This window comes from Pygocentrus nattereri, chromosome 15 (genome assembly GCF_015220715.1).
Source record: "Pygocentrus nattereri isolate fPygNat1 chromosome 15, fPygNat1.pri, whole genome shotgun sequence".
Lineage (NCBI taxonomy): Eukaryota > Metazoa > Chordata > Actinopteri > Characiformes > Serrasalmidae > Pygocentrus > Pygocentrus nattereri.
This window is the reverse complement of record NC_051225.1, coordinates 27,633,083-27,661,056: the sequence shown is the minus strand read 5'-3', so window position 1 is coordinate 27,661,056 and position 27,974 is coordinate 27,633,083. Positions and strand designations below refer to the sequence as shown.

At 38.6% G+C, this 27,974-nt stretch overlaps 1 protein-coding gene across 2 annotated transcripts in view; it reads left to right on the top strand.

Annotated features, from left to right (window-relative positions):
• LOC108442067 (CSC1-like protein 2) overlaps positions 1-27,974 on the top strand; it is a 63,399-nt gene that overhangs the window by 17,749 nt on the left and 17,676 nt on the right. The window contains exons 2-10 of one of the 2 annotated variants that reach the window (XM_017721918.2): positions 3,556-3,766; positions 5,474-5,553; positions 14,731-14,769; positions 19,221-19,311; positions 22,830-22,867; positions 23,388-23,530; positions 26,320-26,371; positions 26,966-27,074; positions 27,642-27,712. In XM_017721918.2, coding sequence (XP_017577407.1) covers positions 3,605-3,766; positions 5,474-5,553; positions 14,731-14,769; positions 19,221-19,311; positions 22,830-22,867; positions 23,388-23,530; positions 26,320-26,371; positions 26,966-27,074; positions 27,642-27,712 — 785 coding nt within the window. In that variant the 5' untranslated portion in view covers positions 3,556-3,604. The remainder of the gene's footprint in view (positions 1-3,555; positions 3,767-5,473; positions 5,554-14,730; positions 14,770-19,220; positions 19,312-22,829; positions 22,868-23,387; positions 23,531-26,319; positions 26,372-26,965; positions 27,075-27,641; positions 27,713-27,974) is intronic. The other variant, XM_017721919.2, reaches the window with a different exon arrangement.

Genomic DNA, 27,974 nt, shown 5'->3' with positions numbered 1-27,974 from the left:
TGAAGAACAGGGTAAAAGGGGGCTAACAAAGTATGCAGAGAAACAGATGGACTACAGTCTGTAATTGTAGAACTACAAAGTATATAGTATGTGGAGCTGATAAAATGGACAGTGAGCATAGAAACAAGGATCATAATGGTCATAATGTTATGCCTGATTGGTGGATATATTTCAGATTATACAAGATATGGATAGAAGATGTACAAGATGTCAATCTATATGTGCGGGTATAGATTTGCTAGTAGTTTCAGAAAGATTGAAACATTGTGTTCTTAGTTTTTGATAATATTTTTTACATGTGGTACTGCTGGTTATTTTTGTCCGTCATTTTAAACCCCATATTTTCTGACATCATTATATTAGTATCATTCTGCATTGTAAAAATGTCTTCAAGTATTGTCATTTTTTGTCACCCACTTCTACTCAAAGCTTAAAATTGCAAGTCATGTACACACGTGCACACAGGAGTGCATTACAATGGTTTTACACCAAAAACAAATAAAAACCTGAAAATCTGAATAGTCAGTGCAGACAGTCATATGCCCACAACTATTGTTTCTATGTTATCATCACAGTGCAGTGGTGATTTATCAGAAACCAGTTGAGGCAGTACTTTGCAAAGTACAGAGAACTTTGCTTGGCTGTGGTTGTTTTTTGGACAGGGAGTTGTTTACAGTCAATCCGGTTTGGATTCTGTGGGTTGGACTGGCAGAATATTCTTGGTGTGTGTGTGTGTGTGTGTGTGTGTGTGTGTGTGTGTGTGTGTGTGTGTGTGTGTGTATATCAAGTTTGGTTCTGAACAGGGCTGATTCAAACTCTAGGGACCCTCTATTTAGCACTGAACCATGGAACAGGCTGTGAGGAGTCCAGCCTTGGGCATTTGGCCATGGCTCACTATAGAGGGCTGTGTCTGTCTGACGGACGTTTGAGCTGGCAGCACAGCACAGATGAGAAGAGGGCCGGGCTCAGGTCGTGTGCTCCATCTCTGCCATGTAGAGTTAAACAGAGGTGGAGCAGCATCTTAGTCAGATGGGCGTGAGCTGTTCCATTGCATCAGTTGCTCTTATGTAATTGTGCCTTTAGAGAGTCTGCAGTTCAGATGTGAGATGTGTGATGTGATTTTCAGTGCCGCTAATTGGGCCGTGTTGAGAGAAGCGGTGCGTCTCTGCAGATATCAGAAATAGCACTTGTAGCTGCTGCTAGGATACTGGTTTATCTCTTGACTTTCGGATAAAGCCTAGGTGACAGCCTTAAAGCAGCTGGATATTCTTGTAAAATGGATTGGTTATGGAGTCCGTGGGCTTAAGTCCTAATCTTGGTCTGCTGTGTTCGTCATCTCTGTTGACTGCATGACAGCGGTCTGTTCGCCTGCACTTATCACTACTAAAATTTGTACATTTGAGGAAGAGGCAGGCTGCCTTTTTTTCTTTAACATGATGTGGAGGTTCTTAAACATACCTGTCAAGGTCATAATAGATAGGAAAAATAGGTGTTGAATAATAAATCATTAAATACTTTTATATATTACTCCTATGCCCTAGAAACCAAAATGGCCTAGGAGCTAGCCAAGGTGGGCTTCCTCGTGTTGAATCTGCATTACTGAGGGAAATTTCCATCATTTTATACCAGAAAATGAGCTGAGGCAGGATAAAGTAGCACACATTTAACTAACTAGGAAGGCTGCAGACACCTAGACTGTGCAATTTTTCCCACTAATATAATTTTATTTAATTCTCTTTAGATGGTAAAAGGTATGTTCAAAGTGCACAGAAGTAGACAATAACTTTTCTAACAGTGGTTCTGTCAATCGAAATTAAAGTCAGCCACAATAAGAGTAACGCTCCTTTGTAATACAAGTATGTGCAGGACTAAACAGCTGCATACTTAAAAGACTGTAGTTTGTAATTCAGCGTATTATAATAGAAGTCAGAAATAAACATTTTGTCAAAACAAACTTTCTTTTCAACTATCGTTAATGGTTCAGTGCTGTGCACATGGCACGCATTACTGTTGCTGAAGAGAACACTTGGAAGAACTTTACTGACATCAAGGTTGGATATGATTGGCTTACAGCTTACAAACTCTGATTTGGTTGGCTGAGCTGGGCATTACAGCTGGGCCCCCAACCCCCTAAGGTCAAAAAGCAATAGTCTCACACGGTGTCCTCATTTTTGCTCCTTCCCAACTCGCAACACACGGTATAAGGACAAATGTGAACCATCTGAGGTGCCCTTAGGACCTGGTTGGGAAACACATCTCTATGTTTTGCAAGACGAGACAGAGCAGAAACAAAGCCCTGTAACTTTTAAATATCAGAAATTTTCTTTCTTTTGGTCACTTTAGCACCACATCATGGCTTTCACACACATCCTCTAAACTTGCTCACTGCAGCTTCAGTGAGCCAGAATCACTAGTGATTTAGCCTTCTCGCTAAGCTAATGATATGAATTAAACGTAGCTGAAGCAATCAGCTCCACACACGAAAACGGGTATATCTGCTCAGATTTCAATCTTTTTATTCTTTAATTTTGTGTCCGTGAAGCTTCGGTGATCCCAAATGAACCCATGAAGTTAAAGCTTAGGCTTTCACGCCAAGCTAATGCTAGCTTCTTGTGCTAACGAGGAAATTGAAATAGGGATGTGAAATAATGATATGACGATATAATGATAAAATTGGCCTTATTGACACTGTAGGTCCTCACAAAACCCAAAATAATCAGTAGAGGAGTGATCTGGATATGGTAAGGTTTTTAAGTCACTTGAAGCTCACGTAGTATTTACAGTGTTTTTTTTTTTTTTTTTTTTTTTTTTTTTTTTTTCCCCCCCAGCCCCCAGCAGATTTAACTCCGTTAACTTGCTGCCATCTTTCATAGCCACTGCAGATTAAACTCAGTTACTGCCATATTTCACAAGCTGCTGTCTGATTTAACCAGAGAGGATTCGTACGATCTTTGATTAAACTCAATTACTGATGTATTTTACTTGGCTTTGGCATATTCCATTGAAGCCTTTTAGTAAACTCTGCTTACCTGGGCAGTTGTCTTGTACATTTTAGCCAGAAATCAGTATTTTAAAATGTAAATGTAGGTTTGTGGAGCATCACCTCACTACAACTCTGAGATTTGCTCTCCAGCTACTTATTCTAATTTTTAGAGTTAGGTAACTGGTTCCAAATGTGATAAATTCACTAAATTATGTTAAAGGTTGTATTGTGTTAAATTTAGACTGTCAGAGTTGAAGTTGGTGTTTATCAATTTTTCTGACCCAGCCTAACCTGACCAAACCCTGCCACAATGACCGATTACCCATAACACTTTGACATCAAATTTACAAGCCATATGCATAATATCCCCGTGTAAAAGAAGTTACCCGTTTAAAAACCACATTCGTGAGGTTGGGGGCTTTATTTTTTTTACAATTTTAAAATTAAAATCCATTGAACGATTCTTTAGGGAACCAAATCTTGTAACTCATCTTCATAGCATGAGTATTTATTGCATCCTGGGCATCTATTGGAACCCACCACTCATTCTCCTTCTCTTTTTCTGTCTCTAGGTTCTTCATCAGGATGCTACAGTGAACGTGTGGACTGCTGCTTGTGACGATGAGGATATTTGGGCCCTCGCACTGTGGGGGCCAGGCCAACTGCTACACAAATGACTCCAAAGACTACTGCTACTCAGCCCGCATCCGCAGCACCGTCCTCCAGGGTCTGCCCTTTGGAGGAGTGCCTACTGTCCTCGCCCTCGATTTCATGTGCTTCCTGGTGAGCACTTTACTCCTCTTAGTATTCCATTCAGGTGTTACATTTTCTGCCTTTGCTTTGGTCTCTGTCTGAAACCCCTTTTGTTCTCCACCTTATTGCTCTTAATAAAACAATAAATGCAAAGCTAAAATTAAAAAATCTAATGCTAAGTGCACTATAAACGTGTGATTTTGTGTTTTTTATTTTAAGGGGAAAAAAATTTTGATAACGGGCAAATTTGGCAGATATAAATTTGTTTTAGATTGTAATGCAGTACCTCAGTAGTTTTTGTTTAGATTCTATGATTTTTTTTTTTTTTTTTTTTTAAAGTTTGGAACTGTCAGTGAAACCAAAAGGTTGTAATTGTCACCTTCCTTAAATCTTATTTTTTTCCATATATTTTTTTTAACACAGTTAGAAAATAACTTTTTTACTTTTTACTTCTTTACATGTAGCTACTTGTTAGATTTTTCTCACTAAATTAAATAATTTTTTGGAAAGCAAATCTATCAGCCTGTCATCTTACATTAAAGTTGCACTATAAGTGTTTGACTTTTGGAGACCTCTCTGGTGGAAATGTGTAATTGCACACAGCATGTGGAAAAACATTTTGTAACTTCGGTTGTACCAATGTTGAACCCGTTCCTCGAGCGGATGAATCTAATGATTTACTAGCATGTTTAAAGGATGTTTGTTTATAGAGAATAACATGTACGTAAGTATGTTTTCTTGTCTTCATCAATCTAACCCATATTATGCATTTGAAACCTAAGCAAAGATTTAAACTTTCTGTTTGAGGCTGTGCGTGTGACATTAATACCTATATGAATGATGTGGATCGGAGAGGTCCTGCTAAATCTTTTGACTTTTGAATTATTGGGTTTTTTTTTGTTTTGTTTTTGTTTTTTTTTCCTCTTAATTCAGTGATCAGTTTCAATTAAAGTTCTCACATAGTGCAGTTATAACTGATGCTAAAGGTGAAGTTACCATTTTTAAGATGCAAGATTTTCTTATGACTGCGATGATGTGTATCCTTGCAATTTTTAAAAATGCATATGGTCCGTTTTTGAGTGATACTAGTTAAACGTTTGATAATATTTGAAAATGTTCTAAAGGAATCAGGACGTATAAGTACTAGGCTGGGGTGATACTGATACTGAGAGATTTCTTCATTTTTGCTTTGCAATTCCTAAAGGCTTTTTACATGCCTGATGAGGAGGAGAGGTGGATGATTAATGACCCTGAGTGCAAAAGCAATTGATTGACCTAGATGTATTCTGTCTTACCACATTGACATCCACAAATGTGGTGGGGTGAAACAAGTATGTGGATGTTTCAGAGACAGACACTTTATCAGAGGGTGATGGGGAGAGAAGTGTAACCTACTAACGCTCAGCTGTGTGCTGTGCTGTCCTATTGACCCATATTCCTACTGATGAGTACAGCTTGGGGTTGGTTGTCAGTGTAAATTGTCAGCCAAGGATAACATGTCTTACTCAGCGTTGTTGCCATTACTTGAATATTACATTACTGTGAAGCAGCACATGTGTGATAATATTAAGCCATATGAGAGATAAGGATAGGCCATTTCTCACGTTATCTCCCCATTTTGCTGCTGTTGCTTTTATTTTTCTCCATTCAGTCTCATTATCAGCCCTACAGCGCACCAGCTTAGCATTCAGTAGATTTCATTTCTAGGGTGATCACCTTGTGTCTCCTCTTTCTTAGGTACTCCTGTTTGTGTTCTCTATCTTGAGGAAGGTGGCGTGGGATTATGGCCGGCTGGCTCTGGTGACAGATGCTGACAGGTAAGGACAAGTCCCTGTCTCACATGCTGGACAGGTCATTCTGTGCTTCTAACCGAACCATTTCTGTCCCCTGCAGAGACTTCTCTAGCTCCTTGGATCTGGATGCCTGCAATCACATACCTTGCTGTCACTCTGTTATTATGTAGTACGTTACTATAAAGTGGTGCAACAAGGCACAGTCCTGCCTTTCTTGGATGGGCAGCCATAAATGTGGATGTTCTAAGTGCTCTGAGAGTCTTCAGAATTAGGAAAGAAAGAATGGGTAGTTTCTACATTTTCTCTGTCAGTAATGCTTCTGGTGGCTTTAATCTGTTCATGCGGGTTCTTTAGTGGACGAAGAAGTTATATTAACCTAGTAAATCCAGCAGTTGTGACACAAAAGGCCTCCTTAACGTTGTAAGCATTCCGCATCAAATATGTCAAAAGTAGATAGCTATCACTGTTGTTGTATGCAGTGCAATCACAGACATGCATTCACAGTGAAACATTTGTTCAGCCAGAGTAACAATAAGGCTCTGTTCACACAGATAATAACATTTGTCTGGAGTGATCTAATCATAAGTGGACAGTGAGACTTGAGTGCCTATATCATCTGTCTCAAAGGGTATCCAGTGACCACATGATCAGATTTCGTGACTATAAGAAGGGAACTGGTCATACTGGTCATATTTACTTCTTGTGTTATTAAACAGAAAGTCCTTGTTTTGTGTGCTTAGACAAGCTATTACAAACAGTTAGGTCACTTGTGAAGTTAACTTTGCAACTACGTAGCATGCAGTTTGAAAATCATGGTCAAATTGCAGGGTTTTTTTTTTTTTTAATGAAAATAACTTGACCTCATTTCCTGCACACTTAAAGAAGAGATTCTTTAAAGGTTCTTTAGCAAATGGACTGGTTTTATTTAGATCCATGAGTTCTGTATAGAAACATTTCATGCTTAAATGGCTCTTTGCATGGTGAAATTCTCCACATTGATGGAGAATTTGTTGTATATGCTTCTTTTGAAAAGGGATCTATATGCTGTAGCACCAAAAAGCATTCGTGTTACAATGTCAAACTTTATATATAGCCCTGTGCACAACTGTACTTAGCTCTGTCCACTCAGGATTAACTAAATAGGGCCTATGAGATTGTCTTACTTAATGAAAAGTAAATTAGATGGCAAAATTAAGTGTTTTTTCTCTCTGTATGAAGGGGATCAAGGATTTTTTTGTAGAGGGGGGGGAAGGAACTTTGTAATTTTCATCTACAGTCCTGTGTAAAAGTCCTGTGCTAGTCAAATTGTGTATATTGTTGATTTATCTGTTTGAAAATAAGAACAAATGCTCCTCTGAGAACAAGCTTAAATATGACAATATGCACAATTTCTGTGAGTGTAACAGATTGGAGGAAAAAGTAAAATAATTTAAAATATGCCAAAACCTTTGCCCAGGCCACAACTTATTTTATTGTTTTTTTTGTTTTTGTTTTTTTGTTTTTTTTTTCACAACATGTTAAATTCAGCAATATTAAATAAAAAAGTAGGTGTGCATTAAAATGTGTAGAAGTCTGTTCTCTGTAGAGGAGGTGTAAATTATTTTGTCTTAGAAAACATGCATGTTGACCAGGGGTACCTAGACTTTTGCATACAACTGCCCATATTGCCACAGACCTCATTCTTTTTGACTTGCCTTTCCAGACACAGTTTAAACCCATTATAAAAGGCGTTTTCAGTGCTGAATCATCATTGACATTGCCAGGCCTAAGCTTAATCCATGCCCTTTCTGGTTAATTGTATGTGTTCTTTTTACTCTCCCTTTGTTTGTGGAATGTGTGATGCAGCAGTGCTGCATTGTGGTGTTACTGATATGTTGTGAGGGAGATGAGCGAGGAAGTTGAGGTGCGAAAGGAAATATTGTCTGCCAACACCCCCCCCCCCCCCCCCCCCCCTTTCATTTTGTAATGGGGCCCAGCTGTCTCATCGAAGGCCCTGAGACCAGTAAAACTAGTTTAAAATACCTTGTGACATCGGAAATGTGTTTGTTCTTCTGTAAAAGTCGTCTGTCAGGCGGAGCAGGACTTCCTCAGGAGGCTGCGGTTATGATGCATTTGTCACATTAATGTTCTGAGATGTAAACAGACACAGACGTGCGCAGAAAGGTAAACGTTAGGGATTTTCTGAAGCCTGTTTTATCCTAGTGAGAATTCACACTCGCTCTGGTAATGACCAGCATCAGCACAATTTATCTGGCCCGATGTTGTCGATGTTTGTTTACCCAGGACGTCTGCAGTGGCGTAGGAGGCCTAACATTCACTCATCGGAACTGGAGCAAGCAGTTAGCTGCAGTTTTGCTCTTTAACCATAGGCTTTTCAGTTGATAATGTGATCCACATGGTAATACTGACAGAATTACTGCATCATTAAAGTCTTTTTTTTTTTTTCTCATGAAAGGCCTTGTGATTAGTTTTGGGCTATGTTGGATTTTTTTTTCGGGAATCATGACTAGTGACCAGCAGAGCAGTCGACCTTCCTCAGTATGCTGTTGTGAGGTTAGTTCAGCATTATCGGTTATTGTCAGAAGTTCCATACAGCTTAATGAGACCTACCTAATTCAGACTTTTTAATTTGAAATGTTTGTTTGTGAAGGGTCAACCTGTTATGATAAACGTCATTGACCCAGACTGCCCAAACTTTTGCATACAATTTTAGCATGTATATCGTGAAAATAAAGGGTTACTTCTAGACTGCTGGTTGTGCTGGGACACAGCCCAACCTCTTGCTTGCCAGTCACAAGTGGCAGAACAATCAAAAACGCATGAAAAAGAAAGCTGCGTCTTTTTTGACTAAATATTCCAACCAATTGAAAAGTCACCTTTTTATTTATTTATTTCAATAAATTGCATTGTTCTTGATGCATTAAATTCAATTACACTGCATAACAGTTACTGTCTTAACTAATGGCTTTGATTAGGGGTAATATAAATTTTTGGTTGGTTACATGAGGTTAAGCGAACATTACTCTGGCTGTTCTGTGGCTGTTAAGTACTTCCAGATTTCCGTATTCAGCTGCTAGCTTCATATTTGAATAGATATCTGTCTGATTTCAGGGCAGCTGAACATGTTCACAGGAAAGATGATGGGGCACTTTGGGAAATGTAGTGTCTGTACTGAGCCATAATATTTGTGTTGTGTAATTTAAAATCAGTTGGTTAAAATGCGCTGAATTCTGGGCTCATACTGATATCTAATGGATTTCTTATATATTTTCAATGGAAATATTACACAGTATTTATTTCTGCAGGGTCACAAATGGATTGAAATGAATAGATTTCAGATATTCTAGCACAGTGGCTCAGCATCACCTACAAATTCTGCTGCTCTGGAGTACGTTATGTGTGTTATTATGTGTCAGAATATTTCAAACCGATATCATCATGTATCTCTAAAATCTCATACAGTAACCTGAGCCAGTAGCTAGTGGTGCGGTATAGGCTACGATGTTCAAGGTATATTATGTATTATTTGGGGATTTGGAGACCTCTCTGGTGGAAATGTGTAATTGCACACATGTGGAAGAACATTTGCAGTTCATAGCACCCTTCCCTGAGTGGATGAATCTGATGATTGTGTTAAGTATGTAAGAGTATTCAAGGAGAGCTCAGTCTAAACATGGGGAAGGATGTGTCTTCTGATTTATGTAAGTGAGTTATCCGCTATTTACATTGTATCTTCAGTGTTTTGTCTAAAACTCTCTAAACCTCCCAGCAGTAGCTACGAAATAACAACTTTATAGATGAAAAATGGTGGAATCTATGAAAGTTGCCAATGAAACTTTGAAACTGTGTATACATCTCTATTATGAAGCGTCAGGATGAGGTCCTGAAGAGATGAGGGCTGAAACATGCTTTACGATGCCTGTGCCACGACACCCTGACAGAATGTCACAATAGTATTGCATGTTAGGCCGCTTTTGCTTGTGTGGGCTGATCTTCTCTTCAGATAAGCTAAGAATATTGTGTCTTATTCACTGCCTCGTTCATGGTTGTCAAAACAAAGGTGTTGATCATTTTCAGTTTAATGGAAAAGTAATGCTGGAGCCTCGGGGCTGAAAGTGGAAAATGCTGTTTAGCTGCAGTCATGTTCTGCATTAGCTTCTGAGGCAGGACCCTTTCTAACCAAAATCGTTTGAGGGGGAGAAAAATAGCCTTGTGGAGGGATGTGTTGCGCCTCTGTCTCCTGTCCCCCACACACTTTTTTTTTCTCTTTTTTTTTTTCTCTTTGATTTTCCTTCCCCTTTTACCCCGTCATCTTAATTCTCCAGGCAGAAATAACAACACCAAAGAAGCTCCAGTGCGTTTCCCTGACACCAATTTGGCAGGGAGGGGCAGCGAATTAAGCCGCTATCATCAATGCCATCTGTTCCATAAAGCAATCTGTTTCATGATGCTGCTTGCATATTTACTGCACTCCCAGAATTCCTGCTTGTCCTGCACAGTGTGACTGTTCACGACTATTTCTAGCTCCCGTGCAATCTCTCTCTCTCTTTCTCTTTCTCTTTCTTTCACAGTGCCAGGAATATCCACCCCTGCTTTCCGCATCATATCGTTTTGCAGCGCGTCGACTGCTTTTGGCTTATTGATACGCCCTGAAATAAAGCCGAGCCAGAGCTGCGCACAGTTACATAACTGCAACATATTTTTAAAACAGAGCTTCCTCGTAGGTGGTTAGTGGCTTTGAAACCTTTTGCTGAAGATTCAGTGTTAATTGGGTGGGTCGTTTGATTGTGTTTTCAAGGAAATTTCTGTATATCAAAGTCTTTTTCTTCTTTTTAATCACACTTTGCGAACACAGCTGTCTTCTACATTGTGTGAACATTTCAATATGAATGCTATTTAACATTGCACAAAGCCCAGCCACAAACTGGCCAAACCTGCCTACTAGCAGCCAGTAACTTGCATAGCTTGCATTGCAAGTCTCAGTTTAATTTAGAACCACTAGTAGAGACTTAGGTTTTTTCCCTTTGTCATGGCAGTGAATGACTCAAAGGTTTTCATACTATCTCAGAAAAAATTTCACTGCATCACAGAAACATGTGCGTTGTTGGCCATCAAACTAAAGCCATGTTGGTTTTGTAAGATGTATTTAAACGGGCTTCCACAGTGGTTACTAAATAAAATCTACCAGCAGCAAAATCTCCTGAATTAAATGTTTAATTTGATTGCACAAAGAACTAAAACCTAAGAGGATAGTTTGTAGGGGTGTTGTAATGATCATGACATCAGGCCTGTTTTAGGTTAAAGTGCAGTGGAAAGCAGCCTGAATGCAATAAATGCAATACAGTAATGCAATAAAGTAAGTAACCCTGTAAACTTGTTTTCTCAGTTTAACCCCTCAAACCATCCCTAGTAGCCCAGGCTGAAGCCCAGATGTTTTGGAGCTGAATTGGCTTTATATATGATATATTTATTGGTTGGAACATGCAGCTGCTGTTGCTCTCACTTAAAAAAAAATAGTGAAACTGTGTTCACTCCAAAGAAATGTTTTCATGATGAGGTTTATGTAAACTCTGATTTACATACAAAAAATGTTAGAAGATAATTAAGAGTGGTAAATAAATTCTATTGAAGCTACAACAAAAAGCACTTTTTAAATGAAAAACTTTTTTTGTAGTAATAACAATGCAATGCATTTTTTCTTTTGTTTTTCAACATGAAAACTGAATGTGTTGTAAAACAGCAATAATAACTCAACAATTATGGCATAGCATAGCTGGTCTAACAGACTTGTCCCTGTCTGCATGTGACTATGATGTGTTAGAGGGGAAGTGAGAGAGAGTTTCTTCACGTGAGATTGTGGAGTGTCCCACAGGCTGCATTTTCTGCTGCCCTTTACACACTCCCTCTCTCCCACTTCCTCCAGCGGAGAGTAGAAAAGCTTGCATTAGTTCATACAGGGAGAGTCTGCACCCCAAGGCCTTTAAACGGCCTAACGGGGCCAATTTAGAGATGTATGTGGGCTGGTGATGGATGCTGATTGGAGTGTGTTTGTCCTAGGAATCGAGAGAAGTTTAATCAGGTTGGCTCTGTGTTTACTGATGACTGCTGACAGACTGTTGCTGATACAGGATCTTGCCTGCATGCTCAGCATCAGCTGTAAGAGCTGGTTTATCACGCCACATGGTTAATGCCAGTGCTAAAGGTTAGGTTTGGATGCATTTTACATGCTTTGTTTTGTACGCAAGTTTATTAGTTCAGTCTGTGATAAAACAATAAACCTATAAAAGACTATAAAATAAGTTTTTCCTAACAATGCTGTACATTACAGTAGTTTTTGCACTGGCAAGGGCTGTTGTTAGGCACAACCCAAAGCAAAATAAACAAAAATTTTGTAGATGTTAAAAAATACTAATTTTATTTTGGTTTATATTTGCAAAAAAAAAAAAGGTTCTCCCACCAGATAATGTTGTTCATCAACAGTAGGCTGCAGGGGTGTCAAGTAGGATCAGAAAAGGAGAATTTCTCCCTTGTTTGCTTGTCAAATGTTCTAGTATAACTTAATTGTTACTTTTTTATTAAGATGCAAAGGAAAAACGTAGCTTATTTTACCGAAGTGAATAATATCAAATATCAAGCATTTTTACTGTTATAAACCAGTGTGGTTCTGTAGTAATGACAATTCATGGTTTTGGAATAGGACGTCCATTAAGCTCAAGTAGGTGTGATGGTCAGATGTCCACATACTTCCGCACCATGACGTACATCTTGTTTGGAGGGTTTTCTTGTCAGATAATATCTGCCTAATGAAGCAGACCAGTTTATTTTTTTGTGGTCAGTAATGCCATGTTAATCTATCTGTGTGGTATGTAGTTCACATGCTAGCTTACATTGTACCTAGTAGGCATGGTCATTGATTATTCCGACATGTCAATGGTTTTCGATGTCTTGGTCCATTAATACAGAATTGAGTTGATGTATACAGTAGTGGTGGGCGATATGACCTTATATCAATATCACGATTAATTGAATGATTATTTTATTTTATTTTTTTATTATTATGTTAATGATTATTTTGGTCATTTCAAAAGCCAGATTGGAATTCATGGGACTTCTTATGTGAATCCGACTCGACATTTGTCGTAATTTCACACTGCTGAGACCTAATAAACATTTAGGGTGATATTTCTGTAGAGACTTATTCAAAACACCTCTGTCTTTGAAGAGATTTCAAAAGAAATGGCTGAATGTAGCTGTAGGAGAGCAAGGCTGCGGTGTCAAAGAACGGTTACGAGTCTGGAAGCAAAGTTAAAAGACCGCTCATAGTTATGATTGTTTATCTCTGGATGAGCCACGTGAAGCAACGTGACGTGTTGTTCTTTTGTGCATGCTGGTCAGTTTAGGAGCTGATATGTTCAGACCGACGTCACATATAGCTCACGTTTAAAATATATTGTGAACAGCCAAATAAAAAAAGATTAGATTCTGTGAGAAAATCATATTTGGTCCACTTTTACCTGCTGTGTGAACGTAGCCTCAGCTTCCACGTCACAGAGTGGACATGGCGGAGTCACATGACTACACACACAATAGTAAGTTTTTGAGGGGACAGTACATGGAAAAAACATAGAGTAGTGGGAAGGATTAACGGAATAAAAAAAAAAAATCTTAATGGCCGAAATGGGCAAGACTGTTTCAATTACTTTTCGATGAATCGCCCAGCCCTAGTGTGCGGTTATATGTGTGAAGCCATTGTGAAATACTCAATGCACAAACACAACTCTCAGAAATTAGAAACTGTATTAATCTATTTTCTAATGCTGTATAATAAACTGAGCAGCATCTAGAGACTGCCAACTTAAAAGCCTCTTGAAAGAGCAGTGTGCAAGTCTAGTAAAATCTTCCCAAATGAGCATGTTGCAGTTATATGTTCATTATAATATTAGACAAGCATACAGCAACTTTTAAAGCAAAATTGATGCGTCAGTGATAAACTTGTGGGACCTTGAGGTCAATCGATTTTATCGACCAACCGGTGTATCACTACTTTTTACCACCTGATGATGACCTTTCAGGATGTTAGGCCATGTTTTGATTTGGATATTTGTACTGGCCGTTTCCCGTTTACCCTGTGAGTAATCTTTACAGCGGCAGCCATCCTGTGTGCTGTACATGAAGGGCGCAGGAGGTGTGTAGCCTCATGTTCAGAAATCTGTTTCTATAGGAAGGCCATAAGAGTACTTACTTTCCTTGTTCCCTTGGCCGAGGATTATGATAAGGGGTGCAGCATGTGCGGAATGTGTAGCATACCCACCACATCTCTGCCGTGCCTCTTAAAGGCTCCCTCTCTTATGCCACTAGCCTGACGCATAGGCACTTTACTGCAAATGGTTCCGATGTGGAAAGATGTTGGGTAGTGGCTGATGGCGGGAATGATTCAGTGCATCAGAAAATGGGAAAACCTTACCACATTTTGATTGGATTATATGACTGGAAGAACTGCATAGTAGTAGAATATAGACAGTAAAAACAGTAAGCTTTTTTTTTTTCATTCTTTTCAAATTCTTATTGTGGCCAGAAAATAGCTTATACTTTTGTTGAATATTATTATAATCTATCATAACATTTCCAAATCGATGCACTTGAATTTCCAGGATCAATGCATTATTGTACCCCTAGTAGCATAACTTGGTGTTTGTACTACATGTCAATCCCAGGTCATCCCAGATGATTTATAGTTAAAATACATGACCAATAATACAACACATTTTGTACAAGGGACAAATTTAAGTGCCAGTTTTCTATTTCTAAAACCTGAAACATAAAATGGGCTGTAACATTTGCACAGCCCATTTATTTTTTTCCACTATGTTAAATTTAGCAAATAAACAGTGGTTGTGTATTAAAATGTTCCAAACTCTGAGCATGTGTTAACTGAATTTCACTTGGAAAGTCGACAAAACGGTTTTGGTCTGGGGCACCTGAGCTATCGCATTTGACTCTACATGTACGTTTCATGCCTTCTGAAACAGGATCGTGGTGGTGTCATGTCTTTTACAGTTCAGTGCCTATGGAACATATACTCTACTAATCTAACCCACCTTCTTCCTCAGGTGATGTTCTTGTAGTTTAAAGACATCCAGTCAGTGTGGATTCATTGTCAAGCTCATTTTTTGACTCCCTCTTTGTTTCGTTTCTCCCAAGACAGAAGAAGCGAATCCTCGGCTTGGAGGAGCAGGAATAGTATGTTTTCTTCATGTTGTTCACGCTTATCTGAGAGGTTCTGTTTTCTAATCTCCTGGGCTGCTTTTCCTCTGCTAACTGATGAAGGGACCCCTTTCTTCTTCCTGTAGGCTTTATGTGTGTATTATGAGTGGATTTGGGAGCGTTGGGTTCATATCTGCTCCAGATTCACTGAAAGCTTCATCTTTTAATCTTTCCTAACTCACCACTGGTGCCTCAGATTGCTAGTTTGTGCATATGTGTGTTTATACTTGCATTGCTGTATGTATTCCTCACCTCTAATAATATATGTGTATGTACATGTGTGTTTGCCAAAAATGTCCTGACAGTTTTTTTTTAATTTATTTATTTTTTTAAAAAGGAAAATCAAAGGAAACGCAGCATTAAATAACACGTGAGGACCACAAAATAGTACAATGTAACATGGTTTTACAAAATTAAGTTTAATTTTATTAAAGCTGAAAGAACAAAAGCATTTCAAGGTCAATAATGGGCTTAGATTCTAATAGACACTTGCATATAATGCATATGGAATTGTTATGTATGGATGCATATGCAATACATATGGAAGGTGATGCTTTCATTTATTTTATTTCCAGTCAAAACATCTAACAAGTAAATATATCATATCAGATTTTTCAGTACTTTTCATTTGAATATGTGCTTTTATTACAACTTTCATTTTTTAAGAGATTTGAATGCAGTTTTTCAAAGAAATCTACAGGCATATTTTCCCACAATTCCAAAGTTCAGTCTTAGAAGTTGGTTGCATTTTTCCATAGTTCCATAGTTCTGAGAACACCAGCAGCTTTATTCTTTAAGTTTGCATTTTTTTCTGTTTCTGCCAGTTGTCTCTTCTCGGTAAGGCCTTCTTGACAACTTCCAGACTCACTGTTGTCTTGCCACAGTGGAAGGATGGACTAAATCAAGCTCCACTCTAGCTTCAGAGCTGAAAAATCCAGAGGTGCTTCTCCTCTGGATTTTTCAGCTCTGAAGCTAGAGTGGAGCTTGATTTAGTTTCAAGTCACATACTCTCTTTATCCTTTAACTTTTTGAACTCCAATTTTAGAAACTCCTGTTTTTGCACTTCTTTTCCTTTGACTCATGCAAGTGGATTGATTATCTTGTATGTAATCTTTAAAAAACATCTCCTGAAATATGAATAACATCTACTTGATGGTTATTTTGACTGGAGATTAAATAAACGAGGGATGGATTTGCGCAATACTGTGTATGTAAAACTTGGGACAAATGTATGTTGGACTGACCCTCTGCTTTCCAAAGGACCTCCTAACTTACATGTCTCTTGTCCTGCTTGTCTGCATGTGTGTGTGTGTGATGTTTGTCCTAAACGACTACAGTAGGAGAAAAGAAAGGGGTAACTATGAGCCTGTACGCAGGTAAACGACCAGCAAGAGCCTCTGTGAGCCCCTGTTTAAATGTGTTCCCAAATGGTTGATTCCCTAGAACTAGCTCTAAATATTATTTACCCTACTTGGTGTTTATTATGTGATTTCTCTCCATTGTGAAATGTTAGCTGATAGCCTGTCATGGGATAGCACAGTTCACATATACAAATGTCTTGTAGCAGATGTCAAACGTGACTTCCACGCACACAAACCAACCTGCCCCCATTTCACACTCACACATATACACATGCATATGCACGTAGACAGAGACGAGTGTTTCTGGTTATAGCTCAGAATGAAACACTGTCTCCATTGTCTGCTCCATCATTGACCTAACAGGCTAAATCAGATTGTTATATTAAGAGTAGTTGCCTGTAAGGCATGCTGTCCATTATAACAGCTCAGCAGGCCTCACTACAGCATTCTGCTGGGCTATCCGGATGATTCAGATGCCTCCACCAAGTCAGAGGTTTGTTCCAGGCTGCTTCTTCCTCTAAAGCAAGATTTCAACAGCAACCTTTAACGTTTAAAATCCTTGACTTTATGAGAAAATGTAATAGTTTATTGAAAGATCAGATCTAAGTAGTTTCCCCCTTTACTCCAAATGTAGTTCATCAGCAGAGACATGTTCCGTTTCATCGTTTTCCACTGGAGCTTTCCACCAATTGGTGGGAATAAATTAACAACATTCAAGCCTCATGATGGGTGCTACACTGTTTTCAGCTGTGTGGCATACTTTTGTTAATGTTGTAATGTCATAGTGTCAGAGATTTTGGCCTACACTTTGCCTGGTTGCTAATTGGTGGCTTCATTTACTGGTTTGCTGCATTAACCTCTAGTGCTAAACGTGTCATGGCTGATCAACTGCATTTGGAGTGAGGGGGAAAATGAAAAATAAGCAACAGCCTTTTAGCGTTCTTGCCTTATGTGTTTGGTGATGCTTTATTTCAAGTGGACCTTTTTAAATGAAATAAACACTCAACATGGTGATGTAGCTGCAGTGAAAACATTCAGTAGATAATAAAGAGACTTTACTTCATATCTGTAGATGTTAACTTGAGAGGTCTCTGAACACATAATAGGTTTAATACAGACCATCTCAGCATCCTTAACAAGCTGCTGTAGACACCATTCTGTAACTGGAGTTTAAACCGTCAAAATCCCAGAATTATTACATACTAAGCTTATTGCTCAGTAACTACAGTGACTTCAGTGCAAACTGGCTGAGCTATTCTTAGGTTATAGAAGTATGTAATAAACCTTTGGGAGTGCCGAGGCTTTGTAAGAGTAGGTTTTGGTTGAGGGTTAGAGGTTAGGGTTAGGTTTTGGGTTGGGGAAGGTTAGGTTATGCTTTATGTAAGCAACATATTAAGTCTGCTTCATGTAATATATCAACAGTACATTAACTTAATGTATGTAATGTTTCAACAGGACATTTTCAAGATATTGAACTCAGTTTATTAAATTTTTTCACATGCTTCATTACTGCTACCTCACCTCCTGATATGTTGTTGATGAGTTACTAATAATCTGTTAAGAGTTTATTAATCATCTTCAAAGGACCACTTAAAATAGTGTTACCATGTGTTTTATATTGCTTACATAATTTACATTGCTTTTGGGGCAGTCGTGGGCTGGAGGTTGGGGATCTGGCCCTGTGACCGGAAGGTTGCCAGTTCGATCCCCAGGGCCGACAGTCCATGACTGAGGTGTCCTTGAGCAAGACACCTAACCCCCAATTTCTCCCGGGCGCCGTGGATAGGGCCCACCACTCCGGGCAAGTGTGCTCACTGCCGCCTAGTGTGTGTGTTCACTAGTGTGTATGTGGTGTTTCACTTCACGGATGGGTTAAATGCGGAGGTGGAATTTCCCCGGTTGTGGGATCAAAAAAGTATCTCTTAAATGGCACGTTTTACATCACATGCCAATTTCCATTCGTTCAGTCTAGTTGCTCCTAGGAGTACACATTCGTAATCAGCCGTGTTTAGCTTCACACAATCAATCAGCAACCTTATTATTTTGACATGGCCCAATCTGATTTGCAGATTTATGATGGAAGTCTGAATCTTACTTAAGAATCCATAATGCATGGTGCACGTCTAAGTGTTTGTACCAGAAAACACGGAATTCTAAATCTTTTTTACTGTCATTAAGGCAGGAAAGTTAGTCGTTCATTTGAAAAACATGAGGGCTCCACGTTAGAGGAGGCAGAGATGGGAGAGAACATGCGTGTGTCGATTCCCTGCAGCTGGACTAATGAGCGTGTCACTCAGTTAGATGGACCTGCACACGGCTGGTTTATGTGGTCAGCGAAGCTATTGTGTCAGCCTGACCCGATGGAAGGAACCTTCAGAGAGGGACTGTGTGTGTATGTCTGTCTGTGTTTCCATGTTTCATCTAAACTTGCTGCAAACTGCATGAAATGTTGACTGTGGAGCCTGCACTGCCTTTTTAAAAGCATAAAGAAATAATACATGTGCATGCTGTTCCTCCAGAGTGTAAATACTTCATTCTCCTCTCATCTTAAGTCAGTTTGACCCAGATTTGCATTACAATGCAGACAGCTGCGTATCTGAGCATTAAACATTGAACAGTGCAGTCTCCTCAGTCCATTTCAGAGCTCAGCAACAGCCAGAGACAACCACGATCTTGAGACTGTCACATCTGTGAAACACTGTCATAATACTGACTGGCTATATTGATTGACTTTCTTTCCTTTCCTTCTTTCCTTTCCTTTCCTTCCTTCCTACTTCCCTTCCTTCCTTCCTTCCTTCTGTTCTTTCCTTCCTTCTGTTCTTTCCTTCCTTCTGTTCTTTCCTTCCTTCTGTTCTTTCCTTCCTTCCTTTGCTTTCCTTCCGTTCTTTCCTTTCTTTCCTTTCCTTTCTGTGCTTTCCTTCCTTCCTTTGCTTTCCTTCTTTCCTTCCTCCCTTCCTTTCTTTCCTTCCTTCCTTCCTTTCCTTCCTTTCTTTCTTTCATTCTTTCCTTGCATTTTAATGTTTTTTTTTTTTGTTTGTTTGTTTTTTTTCTGTCTGTCTCCTTCAGTGTGGCTTCAGCATTGCATTCAGAAACTCCGGATCGTTATGAGCGTCTCACCTCCGTCTCCAGCTCGGTGGATTTTGAACAGCGAGACAATGTAAGGCACCTTTCCATCATTATTTCTCCTCTCTCCTTTAGCACCCTCCTCCCACCACCTCCTGCCTCATGGAGCTTGTGTCGTTAGAGTTTAGTTATTCTCAGCAGTGGTGATGAACTAGATGTCTGAATGCCTTTATTGCCTCTAAAAGTTACATAACAAACCTTTTGCATTAAATGGTTATGTATACATTGTCTACATTGTTTTACAATGCATTTGCCTTAAGGTTTTGACATAAAGTGTGTTGTTTTCCATATAAATTGTTGTGTTGATACTCTTCTGTTTACAGTTAGTTTGTATACAATGGAGTATGAGGATTTTCTGCTTTGAAGTGGTTTGATAGTGAGGAAGTCAAAAGGGAGAGAGAGACTGAAGCAGAGCAGCATAGAGCTGGGAAACTGGTGCCCCTCACCTCTCGAGCCTCCTGAAAGTACACTTCTATAACCTAAGAATAGCTCAGCCAGTTTGCATTGATGTTCCTGTAGTTACTGAACAAGAAGCCTTAGTAAGTAATAAGCCTGGAATTTTAAGATTTATTTTAGAACTCAACTTTTCTAGAGATGAGATGCCAATCGTCCATCACCAACAACAACAAATGTTTAGTTCTAAACCAATCCTGCAGTCTTGGAATCTTTTTTTTTTTCTTCTTCTTCTTATAAATTAACACAAAAAAGTAAAAACTAGACAAAACATCATGGACCAGAACAAGAACTGAAGTTTTGCTTTCCTGAGATTGACCAGAAAAAATGTCACTTGACTTTTTGTCTTTGTATTTATTCAGCACAGTTCACTGGCATTTTTCAAACTATTAATCAGCAAGTTAATATTATGAATTCCAACAGCTCCTTTAATGAATACCATCTGCCTTAACTTTTGCTATATCGATCCCAGCTAAGGCCTAGCATGAAGGGCTTTGTAAGGAACAGTAGCTCCCAAAAATGATTTGCACCATTTAACATTTAACTCAGAAGGCACGTGTAGGTTTGCTGGTCATTCTCGGTACAGATTAAAATGGCTGCATGTGTATTGTAGACATCGTGAAGCCTGGTTCCTATCGTTACCGCTGTAAAAATAAATGTCCGTAAGTTTCTCTTCAGTTCTCTACAACTGAATTATGCTTCAATATTGCAACATAGATGGGATTTGCACTTAATTGGGCCTAAAATTTAAATATATGGGACTGAATATGAATGTAGTCAGGTTTAGACACTTATTTCTGGCTGCACTCTTTTGCACCTGTGCAGAGGATTTTCATCAGACAAACTGTTCTGCCTCAGTGCGCTCATTCACTCACTCTTTCTCCAAGTCCTCTGTTATCTATTGATTCTTCTACGGTACACTGGCCATACCTGAGCTTTATATATGATGTAGTACTCTTATTGGGTCCAGTCTCCTGCCCTCTAGTTTAGCTCCCTGCATAAACCACACAGATGATGATCAGGCACTTTCCGTACTGCTGATGACCTTGAGCAGAAACATCTCTCGGCGCTGCAGAGAAAAAGAGAAACAGACCTTCTGACCATTAAAACTGAATATGCACTTTCAGTCCCCAAAGCATAAACCACCAGTTTCCCATGCAGCTTTAAGTGCTGAGTAACTGTGGCACAGATTGCAAGTGGATAAAGCTCGGTGTGGCGTTTCAGGAGAGAATGGTGACGTTTGGGGCGTGATCATGACGACAGTGTGGCCGGTCATGAAGTCACTAATCCTGCTTCTGCGGCAGGGCCTTAGGTGGTCAGAACAGATCTTCTACACTCCTCTCGTCCTGCAGGAATTAATCCTGGCTCAGAAATGTCCTCTCCTTCTCTCTCTTCCTCCTACTCTCACACAAACACACATACAGCTAGGTGGATGACATGAACTCTAATTTATACCACAATAACAATATGAAGTGCTCCTTGAGGAGCCTTCAGTCACTTCTAAGCCTTCAGAGAAGTTGCTTATTTTTTATTTAATTGTATCGTTATACTACATTACACTGTTGGTATAATAATACTTTTATTGCCATGTTATGTTTTGGATGGAATCAAATGGGTTAAAATCTTTAATTCCCAAAAGGAAAATTTATCCAATCAAGATTTTTTTTTCCTCTGTGGTATCTACGTAGATACAGCCAAGCTGGGTCTCCCATTGGTTCGAACTTCAAGCTGAGCTAAAGATCTTACACATTAGATGAACTAACAACATAAATAGGCAGTGTCAGTGGGACAATCATGTTTTGATTTACAATAAGTGAGATCAGTTTTGAGAGAAAAATATGACTCTAGGCCTTCTGGTAAGTCTTGGTCTCTGACTTTGAATATAAGCTGTAGTCTAACCTTTGTTTTTTTTTTTTTTTTTTTTTTTTTTTTTTTTAATTCTTTAGATGTGTTTAATCTAGAAGGTCCAGAAAATGTTCATCAATGTTAGTGCTAGCATATTATTGAAAATCCCGTAAGAGTGCCAGCAGAACTATAAAAACATTTTTTGTGGTAGTGTTGTTGTTGTTTCTAAAAGAGTTTAGATAAGAATTGTTTTTAGCTCTTAAGTTAAATTTGTATTTTGAGCAGGGCTATTTGGGGTGTGGCACTTTCAGCTGTATCACAGTATTGACAATACTGTAGTATTAAGGCTGAAAGATTTATTCATTTTTATCTAAAAAAGCGATTCAAAAGAGTGCAATTTTTAAATCCCAGGAGCTGTGATTTTAATGGTAGATGTACATTATATTTTATCACCAATGTTTTGCAACGTTTTAAATTTGGAGGTGTGAAAATGTAACCTAAAAACACAGAGCTTGTTATGTGTCTGTGGAGACGCAGTCAGACGCAGCAAAATACCCACATACTCTAGCACATCTTAAATTCACAATATTGGCCGGAAATATTGCAATTAGATATTTTCCCCCAGATCATTTAGCCTTGGGTAGTATACCAGTACACAAGTCCCTAACACACACACACACACACACACACACACACACACACATACACACACACAAACACATACAGACACAATTTCTAACCTCTCATCTCACTAAATTGTTGTATGATGCTTGTGTGCAAGGCCAGTAACTAAATTTTAATATAACTTGGTGCTGTGTAGAATTTGTGTTTTTGAAAAATATAAAAACATTTTGTTGCATATGTGTGTATAAAGTGCTTTGTACATAGTTGTCATTTAATCAGTTATATTTGAATATAACTGAATACCACTGTTGACCATGACACTTTAAAATGGCTTCTTGGGTATGTTTGGTTTATTCTAATTTATTCTTTATAATAGATTGTAACATCTCAGTCTATATTTATTATTAAATGATCTATTAACTTCATTATAAATAGCAATAGGGCTGTGATTCCAGCCTTGTGAATGGTGGTATGAGTGTATATCAGTTTGCTGTGTGTCTGTGTGTGTCTGTGTGTGTCTGTGTGCATGTTTATAACTTCCTGTGTGCATGTTTATAACTTCCTGTGTGCATGTTTATAACTTCCTGTGTGCATGTTTATAATTGATAATTCTATCTGCTGTTCCTGCAGGGTTTCTGCTCTTGGCTGACAGCCATATTCAGAATAAAGTAAGTGGCTCTTTAATTCCAGTGAGCGAGCTGTTACTGTCAAAGCCTGTGGGGGGTCTTTTCATTTAGCAGCATGTATTTGCTTTGCTGGAATATTTGGAAAGTGTTAGATAACACTTGTTTATGTTAATTCTGCCTGTAACTTGTATCGGTTAACTATTTTACCTCAGTAACAGCCCGCTGTGTTTAGAGATGCAGTCACTGTATGGGGTTTAATAAACACAGTATACTTACAAAAGTATACATACCCAAAAGAGAATTAAGTCTGAAAGTAAATTTAACTTCAGCTCAAATTCTATTCAAGTCTGTAACATGCATTTATGGCCTAAGCTGAGTCATTTTGAGAGATATGCAAACAAATGCCTACTGCAGTAAATATCCTCTTTGTTTCAGTAAATTGGAAGTGTTATGGTCAGTTTAACTTATCTGGTAAATGCAGTGAGTTATGTGTACTTGTGTATGGGTGCATGCAGCTTATTATGAGGGAGCACTGTGACAATGCCCTTTTGTATGTGTGTAGGGATGAGGAGATCCGTGAGAAGTGTGGAGAAGATGCTGTGCACTATCTCTCCTTCCAGCGGCACATCATCGGGCTGCTGGTGGTGGTGGGAGTGCTGTCGGTGGGTATCGTCCTGCCAGTGAACTTCTCTGGAAACCTGCTGGGTGAGTGTGAGATACAGCTCTGTAAAGAGTGGACAGGGCTACAGTGACAGATCTCTTCATAGTGGGGAACTAATTATGCCCTGAAATGAAATTCTTGGCCGACACAGAAATGGACCTCTGAGGTCTTGTATAATCCTGTTAAAGTCAGACACAAATAAGGAACATTAGATCTAAGCTGGTTTTATTGATGGGAAATGCCCTTTCATGCCCTGTAGCAAACCAAAATGTTTGTCCTACATGTGGTTTTCCAACTAATGTCATAGTGTTCTCTGAATTGTGAGGCTGATAAGAAGTCAAAATCCAAACGTTGCTGCCTACAAGCTAACACTCATCACAGTGCTGGCAAATAAAATAGATTGTGCAAAACAGCAAGCTTTAAAGAAATGGATTAGTGAAAAATCAAGTATACACAATTTTCCACTTATTGCAGATGTAGTCATTGACCGAGACTTGTTTGGAATCCAGATTTTACATCTATATGTTACATGTATATGTAAAATTACATTTTCAGAACTTTTCTCAAGCCACTCAAACTGCATCCATGTCTTCATGAAGATCATGCAAACTTGATGATGTGGCTGTGGACACAGAGTGACTTTCTGTGAACTATAAAAATGAACATAACGTCGCTGTGTAGCTGCGGGCAGCAAATTTGGGCAAGAAGGTCTGTATTCATAAACCACTTTAGGAATGGGGTGCTAATCTACGGTCAGTGTTTATTACCGTGGCCATCAGAAAAACAGAAATCTGGTCCAAGGTCTGTCCTGCTTTGTGTATAACAGCCCAGTGAAATGGCTGACTAGCCCGCAGTTATGTTAATATCTATAGCTCCCAACACGTCAGTACAACACGTCAGCAAGTCTGAGCAGCCTAAATGAAACCTTGACTCCAGTTTGAGAAGGTTGAAAAGTTTTGTGGGTGTATTTTTACTGAAATTATTTAGGTTAATTGGGTCACTATTGAGCTCTAATGTTTGTTAGCCTTGCAGCCATTCGGAACTAAAGAAGCAAATTGTGGACTCCAAACATGTCTTGGCTGGTCGATCACATCTGGGCTAAGAAAAAAATGGGTAAATTAGATTTTCGATGAATTATTTCTTCAAGTTGTAGCTAAGAGGCTTTTGTAGTAGTAGGCCACACTTTGACTAGCTGGTGTTTCAAGCAATGTCAGTTAAATGCACAGGAGTGTTGTACCATGCATGTAGCTCATTTTGACCATTTGACAACCTCATAAATCACAGGATTCAGTAGCTTTCGGGGAAAAATCAACATGGTAAGGACATAAGCAGAAAAAAAGCTGCCTGTATAGCAGCCAGAACCATCTGAAATCCAATTCTTCTTAGTGTATTTTGAGCAAAACACCACAAACTATTTTCCAAACTAAACAAAGAAGCTATTGGTGTTCCCAGATTTAAGGACTGGCCACTCCAGAGTCCAGACCACATTATCATTGAATGTGTTTGAGATTACTTACGCTAAATACTGAAAAATCTCATAATGTATTTAGTTGTTGAGGCTTCTTTTTAATTCTCAGTTAAAGATGTTTTCTTCTTTTTTCCTAATGCCAAAAAATGAATTTCTTGTACTTAACAGACATTTTGACTAAAAATGAAAAAAGTGTGGTCTCTGACTTTTTCCACTCTACTGTACATACTGTTCTAATGAATACCCTGCGAGAGCAGTATGTGCTAAGCAGCCTCAGTTTCTCTTCTCATGTGTACAGAATTTGAGCCCGAGCTTAAGGGTTAACGGGTTTGTCTTGTTTGCAGAGGCTTCTTACTGATGACGAGCATTTGAATGAGGAGTTAACAAATTGAAATGAGACTTGGCGACACTATGAGCCACAGCCACTAGCTGCTAATGAGCTAGCATTAGCTTTCATGCTTGCCCTCGCAGTGTCCCTGCTCTGTCCTGTGCTGGCCATGCTCTGTCCTCTAGTGCAGCTAGCAGTGGATGATTATGAGTGAGGGCTTAGCTGCTGCGCTCCATCTCAGTAATGGGATTGAACTCTGTCTGTGAGTGGGGTAATTGGGTGCCTGTCGCAGGCAACCAAAGAAAGAGGGGAGAAATAGACAGAGGAATGAGAGCGGGATGTAGAACAGAGTGAATTGGGAGAGGGAGAGAGTGATGGAAAGGCGATGGGTACAAGATGGAACAAGTGAGGTGAATCAAAAAGGAATGTAGGACAGGGAAAGAAAAGGAATGACGGTGAAAGAGAAATGAAGTGAGCTGGGTTCTCTGTGTTATGTGTGACCTGTGTGTCCTGTGAAGTTCCTCCCTTTGCTGTTCTTTAGAGTGTACAACACAATTCACAAAAATACAGTGAATGAACTGAATTATATATGGCATCCACACCGTCCTGCATAGAGTTAGCTCACCCACAGCATTATATTCTGCCTTCAGTGAAGAAGATGCAGGAAAAATTGAGCTTTAAAGTTGAACGCTTGCTGCTGGGTGCTAGCTGTTGGGCTAGGAGCCAGGCAGGTCACTTCTGGCCATGTGTCTTCACTTTATGGTGGACACTAACGTTGACACTATTACCTGAGCAACACTTCTCGTTAAGCAAACAGCAACAACTTATTTACAAGGAATGTCCTACTATGAGGATGGCATCTGTTTAGAGTCTCTGTATGTATGACCATGCAAAGTGGCCACTTGCAGCTCATTTATTTTCTGTTCATTGGTCTTTTGCTGTCTCCATGTTGATCTGAATCTGGATTACACTGACCATTTTAACATCTAAAACATTCAAACAAAAAATGACCTTGTTGTTCTTTTCATTGTTTTTAGAAAACAACGCATACAGCTTTGGCCGCACCACAATAGCAAACCTGAAATCAGGGTAAAGAGTTCTTTTTTTTTAATGCTGACTGCAGACTTTGCAGTAGAGTACTAATGCTTTGACAAGGAGGATTGTAATATTATTTGTTTAAGACAAATGGTTGGTAAAAATAACTCTAAACTTAAATATATATATATGTGTGTGTGTGTGTGTGTGTGTGTGTGTATATATATGTATGCATGTGTGTATATATATATATATATATATATATATATATATATATATATATATATATATATATATATATATATATGTATGTATGTATGTGTGTGTATGTGTATATATGTATGCATGTGTGTATATGTATATATGTATATATAAATGTATGTGTGTATATTTAATTATATATTTATACATATAATTATATATAAATAAATGTATTAACTTATAAATTAATTATAATATTAATTACCAATTATTAATACATTAATATTTATAAATTAATTAATAATTATATAAATATATATTTAATTATATTATAGACTGCTTGACTGTTTAACAATGTTGTAAAATTATTCTTTCAGTTTGTGTCTTGAATGTGTTTGTAATATAAATTCTGGCTGTTATTCAGTCTCATCTCTTGCTGTCCTGCAGGAATAACCTGTTGTGGCTGCACACATCGTTTGCCTTCATGTACCTCCTTCTAACTGTCTACAGCATGAGACGCCACACCTCAAAGATGCACTACAAAGAGGATGACCTGGTAATGTTCAAATAGCAGCACCACTATGGTTCTTTTAGAGTCAAAAAAATTAGATTAGTACCTTTTTAAGGTTTAAAGGACCTCCACATAATATGAATATACCAAACGTGTTTTTTTTTTTTTAAAGAACTGTATGTGCAAGCCCTGAACCATTTAGGAACATTTGTTTTAAAGAGTGTAGAATACACTTCCCAATAAAACGGTCAGTGAGCTTAAAGCTTAAAGTTTCCATATATCTAGTATTGCTTATCTACATGTCTGTAAACTGACAAAATCTAACATTTAATGGGATGCCATATGAAAAGCCTGTTGTGGCCTTCACATAGCACGACAGACAGTCTTTAACCCAGACTGCTACGTTTACATAGAGCACATCTCATGAAATATGGATGAAGGCTGTCTATAGCACTGACCTACATTCTCCTGCGAGCTTCTCTCCTCTCACATAGGCAAACATGCTGAGTGGCAGAATTAGGAGGCTGCATTCTCTGCAAGAGAATTGGTTGTTTTTTGTGGAAAGGGCACCGGTTAAAAAAAAAGGAATTTCTTTTGTTTCTTTCTTTTCAGGTGAAACGCACTTTATTTATAAATGGCATCTCTAAATATGCAGAGGAGACCCAGATAAAACAGCACTTTGAGTAAGTTGTCCATTTGATTGAAATAATGCTGACTTTAATTTTATCTTATCAAGGGTTTAAAAGTGTTTTTGATATGTTGCAGCGTGTACTGCAATTGCAGTATGTTGCAGTATAATCACATAAAAGTCCATATTGTGTAGCTCTGTGTTCCACTGTCAGTACTGTAGTGTTGTCTTTATTTGCTAATATACGATATCTGTGGATGTCTATATAGTGATGTTAACCAAAACACATAACGCACTCCATCCAAACTCAGCAACCA